Source organism: Vespa mandarinia, chromosome 17, assembly GCF_050613455.1.
Source record: "Vespa mandarinia isolate Hongniang chromosome 17, ASM5061345v1, whole genome shotgun sequence".
Classification (NCBI taxonomy): domain Eukaryota; kingdom Metazoa; phylum Arthropoda; class Insecta; order Hymenoptera; family Vespidae; genus Vespa; species Vespa mandarinia.
In genome coordinates, this window is record NC_140826.1 from 2,762,501 (window position 1) to 2,772,500 (window position 10,000).

A 10,000-nucleotide genomic window follows, 5' to 3' on the forward strand; every position below is an offset into this window, starting at 1 on the left:
TTACATAGAAAATAATTTCATCATTAAATAAACGTAAAAGCACGTTCACATGATAACAGGTATACGTAATAATTAGACATTAATATAATTATATAAATAAGACAAGCGCACAAGCAAACACGAACGGATAGACGCAGGCGTTAACGTAGCTTGATCGTTCCAAAAAAAAAAAAAAAATAAAAAAAAAAAAATAAAAAGAATAAAAAAATAAAAAAAGTAGGAAAGAAATGAAAGAGAAAAAAACAATCAATAAATAACAAACGATACGAGATATCAATCATCAATGATCAACACATAAATACATACATACACACATACATACATACACACATACATATATATATATATACGTATATAAATAAATAATGTACATAATACAAATATGTATAAAGAAGACATATATTGATATAAAATCTTACTTATAATTAATCCAAAAAGCGAAGAGCTTCAAGATGGTAATCGTGTATGCCAAAGTAAGACTGATGCTATCTATTATTCTCATAAATTCCATGAATCCCGAATGTGCAAATAGATAACGAAATTGAAAAGTTTGTATTAGGGATACTGTCACGATCCAAAATATTCGTGGGAATATCATCATAGAATTAGGCCATACTCCAACACAACGTAATCCTAATTGTACAGCTGGACCGATTGTACTTGTCAACATTTTATCTCTTCTTCTTCGTCTTCTCTTTTTTTTCTTTTTTTTGTTTCTTTTTTTTTTATTCTCTCTCTCTCTCTCTCTCTCTCTCTCTCTCTCTCTCTCTCTCTCTCTCTTTCTTTATATATACATATATATAAAATAATAATAACTATATACACGACATTATTCTGAAGATAATTGAAATGTTAGAAAGAATCAATCAGCTGATCGTAAAATAAGACGCGCGTGAAGTAATTGCCTGTTAAGTTTTTTTTTTCTTTTCTTTTTTTTTTTTTTTTTTTTGTTACTTCTTCTACCTTCTTTATCGTTGAATGATTTCAATGATACTGAACGTTATCGTGATTTATACTTATCCTAAGAGATGGTCTTTTTCTTTTTTTTTTTCCCCCTTTTCTTTTTTTCTTTCTTTCTTTCTTTCTTTCTTTCTTGTTCTTTTATTTTTTTTTCTTTCTTTCTTTTCTTTCTTTCTTTCTTATTTTTTTTTTTCAAATGCGCACGTCGCACGTTGTCCCACACCAAACCAACACAGTTTATCGATCATTCTCTCTCTCTCTCTCTCTCTCTCTCTCTCTTTTTTTCTCATTCTCATTCTCTCTCTCATTCTCTCATTCTCTCTCTCTCTCTCTCTCTCTCTCTCTCTCTATTTCTCTATTTCTCTATTTCTTTTTCTCTGCAATTTCAAGCTATTGCATTATTCATCGAAAACTCCATACTTTCAACATAAAACAAAGTTTTCTCAAATGATGAAAAAACAGCGAAGAAAGCTCGAAATAAAAAATGCGATGGTTAAGTATAATATTACGAATAAAATATTAAATACGAAGGAGCTCCGGTAGACCTGTCTAGTCTTCTTAGTATCTTTTTTTTTTTCTTTTTTATATATATATATAGATAGATAGATAGATAGATAGATAGATAGTGAACATTATGCTTGATCGCACTGTAGAGAGAGAGAGAGAGAGAGAGAGAGAGAGAGAAAGAAATGATCGTTAAAATATGTAATGTTCGGACACTCTTCGTATAATACACGCATATATATATATATATATATATATATATATATATATATATATATTTCTATTTTGTATAGAAATTGTCGGAGAGAAGGAAAGAAGAAGAAGAAGAAGAAAAAAAGAAAAGGGGGGAAGAGAAAAAAAAATCGTAAGAATATATTATCGCTCGAAGGAAAATTGTAATTTCTTTTTCTTTTCGTTTCTTTCCTTGTTTTTTTTTTTTTTCTTTTTTTTTTATTTATTTTTCTTTCTTTCTTTTTTTTTCTTTTTTTTTGCTTTTGTTAAATAAGCAAAGAAAGAGAAAGAAGGGAAAAAAAAGAAATCGTGAAATAATGAACTATGCTATTGTGCTTCTTTCTTTCTTATTTTTCTTTTTCTTCTTTTCTTTCCCTTTTTTGTAATTTTTTTTTTTTTGATATATATATATATACAAGTGTAGCATCTTAAATTATTGCTTTGAATTCATGTCTCTTGGATTGATAAAAATATTCTCTGTGAAATATTATATTATTATTAATATATATATATATATATATAATATATAAAGTAATATATAAATATTTGAATATAGAACGAGTGGTACAGAAGTTTATAAGTAATTTCTTTTTTCTTTTCTCTCTTCTTTTTTTTTTGTAAATTAATTTCACGAAACTTTTTAAATTAATTTCTTTTTCCTAATAACTTTTGGCCAACCTTCTATATATTATTATATATATATATACTATATATATATATATATATATATATATATATATACTTTGATCAAATTGAAATAAAATGATTAGAATTAAACTAAGAAAGATGGACTATATGAAATGGCATTGTAAGTATATAAGAAATATATACTGACCAATATATGCAAGTACATAGATATGGATAGATATAGATATCCTATGTATATATGTAATAATAAATTCGTTGTTGAGATCATGCACGAAGAGAGTAAAATTATACTCTTCAAATATTTAAGAAAGGGAATCCCCTGGAATCAAGTTTGTCAGACAGCATGCAACACCGAATGTTCATTTAATATTTATATACGTATGTTCTAAGAACGTCATTGTATTGTTCAAACAAGTCGAATCATTCTCGATATATACATGTATATACTCGATATATACATATTATATGAAAAATAATCATATTTTTATTTATTATTTTTTAATAAATATAAATAGAAAGAAGGAGAGAGAGAGAGAGAGAGAGAGAGAGAACAAAATATAAAATTATTATTTACTGATTATATATATATATATATATATATATATATATATATATATATATATAATAACTTTAATAATATTCTCTTTGTATATACACAGACACATATATTTATATTTTAAAATGTTTATCTGTGTAAGTATATATATATATATATATTTACTATAGAAAATGAATAAAAAATCAATTTTAATAACTCGCATGAAGTACAGAGACGTATGAGGCTGAGGCTTTTAACAACTATAACAGAGAAATGAACAAACGAATGAAACAAAAAGGAAATTAATACTAATAAAATCTAAAGAAAGTCAATTTATATTTTTGAAAAATCTTACTCGTGCGAATCCTTCCAATGATAATTCCATAAATTTGCCCGCGGTGATTTTAAATCGTTTTTGAGATCTGATCATTAAGAACAATAAAGATTTACTTTCATTCGGATCAAGTTCGTACCAATTACATTCATAAGCTGCTTTCTCGATAGCTATGCTCTATGAAAATAAATAAATTAATTGATTAATTAATTAATTAATATGTATATAAATAAATAAATAAATAAATAAATAAATAAAATGTGAAGAATAATAAAATCAAGAAAAGAAAAGAAGGAAAGAAAAAAAGAAAGAAAATAAGTAAATAAATAAATCAACGATATCTCTAATCTAATATAGATTAGAGCAAAAAAGTTCCTATGGATGGATCCAAATATCTATCTGAATGATTTTTAAAAGCAATTCCTTCTTTTTTTTTTCTTCAAGACCCATTCAAATTTCAAAATGCAGTTAAATTTTTATTCTTCTTCTTTTTCTTTTTTCAAATTACAAAAATAAAATTACAAAAAACCCAGCTTGCAAAATTACTTTTTATAAAATTTATTATTATTATTATTATTATTATTATTATTATTATTATAATTATTATTATTATTATTATTATTATTATTATTATTATTATTAACAAAAATTATTTACCTTGGATCTGATAAATTCCCCAGCAAAGCAGAGAACAAAAGCCTCCAAATTCACTAGAATATAATAGGGAATTGTCCTAGCCAATATGACGGACCTTTGTTCAGAATCTAGTGACTTTTTATCAGAGAATATCTTTCAGTAATTTTTTTTTTCTATAATTTTGATTTATATATATATATATATATATATATATATATATATATATATATATATGTTTATATAGCTCACCGTGACGATTAAAAAACCCAATAATCCGATCACCAAAGTATTCGAAAGAAATTGCATCAATGCAATGTAAGAAAATATATTTTCGATATTTTCAACGAATGCAATAACCCTCTGATGACATTTAATCAACGATTCGAACGTTTTTTTACAGGACAAATGATTCTTCGCCATTTTCGATATTTCTGAAAATTTTTTACAAATTATTTCCACTTGACCGTCTACATGGAGTATCTAGAAAATGAAATTAAAAAAAAAAAAAAAAAAAAAAAAAAGAAAAGAAATGAAACGAAACAATATAAAAATAATTTTTAAAAATCGTTTGAGGAACAATAGAAAAATAAAAAGGAAAGAAATAATATCATTGTTCTTAATAATTAATTAAGAAAAAGAATTATTCTCACCAAGGTCACGAGTAAAGCATTCGTCATACCCGACGTAGAGGCTGCTATGAATTCTTCAAGAAATTGTACAAAATTGACGAGCTCGTAAATCGGTGATATCATAACGTTAAATGGTAATTCCATTTTAAGTAACAGCTGTTTTTCTTTTGAAAATAGAGCAAACGAAAGGAAGAACGTTACCCCTAAGGAATAAGAACCAACGAAAAAGTTTGAATAACGACGTGATAATGTCACTTTTTTCATCATCGTTACAACATTTTCTTTTTCGATTAGGCACTCTTTCCAATCGTTCGTCATCATTGTTAAAATCTCTCTGAATACTCTGACAAAAGAAAAACAATCATTGATTGGATCGTATAAATTATTGATAAAACGAAAAGAAAAAAAAAAAAAGAAAAAAATAATAAATAAATATTATTAATCGAAGCATTAAAAGAGAAAATAAAAATATTCACTCAAATTGATATATATATATATATATTTAATTTTTTAAAATAGATTATATCATATAAAAATGATTGAACTAAAAATTAATTAAATACATCCATAAACACGCACATACGCACACGCGCGCGTAAAAATAATAATATGAAGAAAGGTGGGAGTCAATTTTGAAAGAAAAGAAAAATATATATAAGAAATAATTAAATAAAAAAATAACGATATATAACAAAACAAAAAATAATGAAAATAATAACGAATAATTAAAATAAAAATTAATTAATTATATATATATATATATACATACATAAATTTTTATTTAAAAAAAATATAACGCTTACATACCTGTTCTTAATCCAAAGTATTATTAATTTAATAAATAATAAATTGTTAGATATGGTAATACTTAAACAATCCATTAAACCTGGTAAATCACTTGTACGTAAATTTTCTATTAGATAACAAAATTGAAATATTAATGTGATAGACATCGTAAATATCCAAATAATACGATGAACTATTGCGTAATTATAATCGGGCCATAATCCAATGAAACGTAAACTTAATTCGAGCAAACGATTTATCGGGCTTACAGGTAACATCGAATTTTTTTATTTATCCAATTTTCGATAATTGAAAACTTTCACTTTGAATGTGCACGTAAATATGTTAAGTATTTATTTATTTATTTATTTATTTGTTTTTAATTTTTTTTTCTTTTTTTCTTTCTTTTGTTATCACCGTCGGTAAAACAGTTTCTCGATCATATAAAAAGAAATAGAAGAAGTAGAAACTCCGATGGAAAGCAAAACGAAATAGAAGTGATACGAAATTTGTTGAATAAACGATGTCTATTCGTTTTTCCCCTCCCCCTCCCCATACACATACCACCATCGCTCCTTTCTCTCTCTCTCTCTCTTTCTCTCTCTCTCTCTCTCTCTCTCTCTCTCTTCTTATATTAAATTGATAGTTTTGCAAGCATGATTATAGTCCAACGTGAAAGAAAACCCTGTAGAGAATAAAAAAGAAAAAGAAAAAAAAAAAAATAAAGATGTTATTATGTTGATTTAGAATTGAAAAATGGAAGACAAATAAAATAAGAAGTAAAAGAAATTGAGGAGAGAGCGAGAGAGAGAGAGGGAACCCTTCGTGGGTCGAAAATCATTCGATTTAATAATGCAAATGCATATTCATGCGTGTCACACGCAAACTCATCGCTTAGCTTAGTTCTTGTTTTTTCTTTGCTGAAGTAAGAACGTAGAGAGGAATATTTTTTGTTTCAGATAAAAATCTTACAGAAGAGAGAAAGAGAAAGAGGGGGAGAGGAGGAGGAGGAGGAGAAGGGAGGTGAAGGGAGGTAGGAAATCATAATTTGAATTTCGTGTTAATTAAAATTTCAACGTCGTTTTTTTTTCTTTTTTCTTTTTTTCTTTTTTTTTTTTTTTTTGATGAGTTCAACATTCACTGATTAAATTCATTGATTAAATTATAATTATATAAAAAAAAGAAAAAAAATAATAAAACAAAAGATAGAAGAAAATTTAAAAATGATATCAAATTGAATTTCGTTTTAACAAAAATTTTCAAAATCATTTTCCAGGTAAATTCAACGTTCATTAATTCTATCATAGTCGTAATTAATAATAATTTAAGAAAAATAAAAATAAGAAAAAGAAAAAAAAAAAAGAAAGAAAGAAACAAATCATCAATTATAAAAATAATAAGCATTCGTAATTTAGATTAGATTATACTCAATATTACTTAGTATAACTCAATATTACTCTGAGTATAACTCAATATTAAAATATAGTCGTGAATGATATTATTTATAATTAAAATGAATCTTTAATACATCGCATAAAGAACCGACACGTATGATCCAGATGCCTTTAACATCTGAAAATGAAAATATAATGATCAAATTATTACAATTAAAATTATTTTTATAATTGTTATAATAATTGATATGAGATATAAAATTAATGAAAAGAAACAACGAAGAAAGATAAAAGAGGAAAATAATAATTGTCAATTATCTTACGCTTGCAAATACTTCCAATGATAAATTCATAAATTTTCCAGTAGTTATGACAAATCGTTTTTGTGATCTGATCATTAAAACCAATAGAAATCGACTATCACTTGGATCCAATTCGTACCAATTCAAATGATAAGCTGCTTTCTCGATATCTGTGCTCTATATATATATATATATATATATATATATATATATATATATATATGTATGTATAAATAGAAAATATTTTTATTTAGTATATAAGTATATATATATATATATATATATGACTTTTTAATATTTTTTTTATATTATATATTTTTCATATTATACAGGTTGAATAAAAAAAAAAAAAAAAAAAAAGAAGAAAAAAAAGGAGAAAGAAAAATACTTTCTAATTGGATCAAAAGTTCTTAAAGATGATTTGAAAAATCTATCATTCTTCTTAGGCTAATTCTTTTTTGATTTTGTTTGTTAGTTTTTTCTTTCCTCTTTTTTTTTTTCTAAGCTTATTTTTCAATCTTAACTTAACTTGTAGTTTTATGATTTGAAAGGGAAAAAGAATAAAACAAAATAATAATAATAATAATAATAATAATAATAATAATAATAATAATAATAATAATAATATTATTATTATTATTATAATCATTATTCTTATGATCACTTTTTTATTACGTATGAACTTTCGATTCACCCTGTATACATATATATATATATAATTTTGTACTCACCTTAGAACTTAGATATTCACCAGCGTAACAAAGTGCAAACGCTTCGAGATTTGCTAGAACGTAATAAGGTACAGTTTTTGCTAAGATTACGTTTCTTTGATCGGAATCTAACGACTGAAAAGAAAAGGAAAAAAAGAAAAATAAAAAAAAAAAAATTAAAAAACAAAAAGAAATTTCTTTTGATTCTCATCGTGCCAACAAATTTCTCTCTCTCTCTCTCGCTCTCTCGTATAAAATTTTCTTTTTATTTCTTTCTTCTTTTGTCTTCCTTTTTTTTCTTTTTTTTCTTTTTTTTTTGTTCGTCTTCTCCTCTTTTAAACAAAGACAAGCAAAAAGTGCGCGTGATATTTTTTTTTTTTTTTTTTTTTTTTTTTTTTTTAATTATATTCGTCGACATTTATTTACCGTAACTATCATAAATCCGAGGGAACAAATAACAAGTGTATTCGATAAGAATTGAATCAGTGCTATATACGTGAATATATTTTCAATATTATCCGTAAAAGCAATGATCCTTTGATGTTTGTATATCAATATTTTTAATATCTCACTATTGTATTCGCCTTTTCGAATGATCGAGGATATATCTGATAATTGACGACATATTATCTCGACTTGACCATCAACGTGTAATATCTAAAATGATTTTTTAATTGATCCATTAATGAGTAGATATTATAAGCAAAAAAATGTGTGTGTATGTGTGTGTATAATAAATTTGCATAATAAAATTATATTTATTTATATTAAATATTAAATGAAATTTATTGAGATTATAATTAAATGTCATTATAAATGAAGGAAAAATAAATTGATATTTATGAATGACGATATTTTTCATTCATTTTCTTTTAATCATTGAATTGATTAATATATATAATTTAGATTAAAATAAAGAAGAAAAAAAAAAATATATATATATATAAATATATTTACAAATGCAGTATTGCATAGTTATTGCAATAATTATGCAATAAATTATGCACGATTAATAAGATGTGATTTATTATAATAAAAAAAAAAAAAAAAAAAAAAAAAAACAAAAATGAAAAAACAAAATAAATAAATAAATAAATAAATAAATTTTGTTCTTATCGTATTATATACTTACCAAGGTGACAAGTAATGCACTCAACATACTTGACATCGAAGCAGCCATAAATTCTTGAATGAATTGAATTACATTGATCAATTCGTAGATCGGTGATTTCGTAGTATCGAATGGTAATTCCATTTTTAATATAAGCTGTCTTTCTTGGGTGAACAATGCGAATGATAAGAAAAAAGTAACTCCTATTGAATAAGAACTAACGAAGAAACTCGAGTAACGTTGTGACAGTGTCACCCTATTGGACATCGTTTCATGATTTTCCTTTTTATCAATGGAATCCAACCAATCATTGATCATCATTTTCAAAATATCATCGAAGACACTGTAAATAATATATGTTTGTGTGTATATATACATATATATATATATATATTAATAAAAAAAAAAATTCGAAATCCTTCCAAGGATGAGAAAAAAAAAGAGAAAAAAAGAAAATTTTTTAAATAAAAAAGAAAAACAAAAGAGGAAAAAAAAAACATTACGCTCGAATGAACATATATAAACATCACGTTTATATCACTTACCGATTTTTCATCCAGAGTATAATTAACTTAATGAAAAACACGGTATTCGACATTGTTATACTCAAGCAATCCATAAGATCTGGCAAATCGTCGGATTTCAAATTTACAATGACGTACCAATATTGAAAGATAAGAGTTAAAGACATCGTTATTATCCATAAGAAACGATGAGCTATTACATAGGAATAATCTGGCCAGAGACCAATAAAACGAAGACTGTACTCTACCAGTCGATTTATCGGACTGACGTTAGTAGATATCATTGTCAACGTGTCCAATCAAATCGGCTATTTCTTTTCCTCCTCCTCCTCCTCCTCCCCCTCCCCCTTCGCCACCCCTCGTTCTTTCTTTCCTTTTTCCTCTGTTCTTCTTTTCTTCGCCTTTTTTTCTTTTTCTTTTTCTTTTTTTTTTCAAAGTAAAACAACGTCGGTGATAATCGTCGAATTGTCTTCAAGGATGTTGAAAAAAAAAAAAGAAAAAAAAAAGAAAAAGAAAAGAAGAAAAGAAAAAAGGGAAAAAAAAAAGACTCCTTTTTCTTTTTCTTTCTTCTTTCTTTTTTTTTTCCTTCTTTCTTTCTTTCTTTCTTTCTTTCTTTCTTTCTTTCTTTCTTGGTCCCCTATACGAACAGATATATTTATAATAAACTCAATTCTAACTCACTATGCGAAACTT

The 10,000-nt window shown here is 25.1% G+C and overlaps 3 protein-coding genes across 4 annotated transcripts in view; all 3 read right to left on the reverse strand.

Annotated features, from left to right (window-relative positions):
• The window catches only part of LOC118450324 (odorant receptor 13a-like), a 5,104-nt gene extending 4,429 nt beyond the window's left edge, over positions 1-675 (reverse strand). For both annotated transcript variants that reach the window (XM_085662080.1, XM_085662079.1), the window contains exon 1: positions 420-675. In XM_085662080.1, coding sequence (XP_085518206.1) covers positions 420-670 — 251 coding nt within the window. In that variant the 5' untranslated portion in view covers positions 671-675. The remainder of the gene's footprint in view (positions 1-419) is intronic.
• Positions 676-3,090: 2,415 nt separating this feature from the next.
• LOC118450322 (odorant receptor 2a-like) lies at positions 3,091-5,554 on the reverse strand. Its single transcript, XM_035886015.2, has 6 exons — positions 5,288-5,554; positions 4,502-4,823; positions 4,101-4,331; positions 3,873-3,986; positions 3,237-3,392; positions 3,091-3,141 (listed from the first exon to the last, which is right to left on the reverse strand). The coding sequence occupies exons 1-6, from the start codon at positions 5,542-5,544 to the stop codon at positions 3,091-3,093; spliced, it is 1,131 nt and encodes a 376-aa protein (XP_035741908.2). The 5' UTR covers positions 5,545-5,554.
• A 1,199-nt stretch (positions 5,555-6,753) lies between these two features.
• On the reverse strand, positions 6,754-9,597 carry LOC118450325 (odorant receptor 10-like). The gene is made up of 6 exons (XM_085662141.1): positions 9,329-9,597; positions 8,805-9,126; positions 8,099-8,329; positions 7,694-7,807; positions 6,984-7,139; positions 6,754-6,838 (listed from the first exon to the last, which is right to left on the reverse strand). The coding sequence occupies exons 1-6, from the start codon at positions 9,589-9,591 to the stop codon at positions 6,788-6,790; spliced, it is 1,137 nt and encodes a 378-aa protein (XP_085518267.1). The 5' UTR covers positions 9,592-9,597; the 3' UTR covers positions 6,754-6,787.
• Between the last annotated feature and the right edge of the window lie 403 nt (positions 9,598-10,000).

What these genes read in the sequence shown, in the direction of transcription:
- LOC118450325 (XM_085662141.1), bottom strand. Translation starts at nt 9,591, where the DNA reads ATGATATCTACTAACGTCAGTCCGATAAATCGACTGGTAGAGTACAGT. An exon ending in GTGAATATCTAAGTTCTAAG is followed by an intron (nt 7,140 to 7,693) that starts GTGAGTACAAAA and finishes ATATATATATAG; the next exon opens with AGCACAGATATCGAGAAAGC. An exon ending in CATTGGAAGTATTTGCAAGC is followed by an intron (nt 6,839 to 6,983) that starts GTAAGATAATTG and finishes TTTCATTTTCAG; the next exon opens with ATGTTAAAGGCATCTGGATC.
- LOC118450322 (XM_035886015.2), bottom strand. Translation starts at nt 5,544, where the DNA reads ATGTTACCTGTAAGCCCGATAAATCGTTTGCTCGAATTAAGTTTACGT. An exon ending in TGGGTTTTTTAATCGTCACG is followed by an intron (nt 3,987 to 4,100) that starts GTGAGCTATATA and finishes TCTGATAAAAAG; the next exon opens with TCACTAGATTCTGAACAAAG. An exon ending in CATTGGAAGGATTCGCACGA is followed by an intron (nt 3,142 to 3,236) that starts GTAAGATTTTTC and finishes TCTCTGTTATAG; the next exon opens with TTGTTAAAAGCCTCAGCCTC.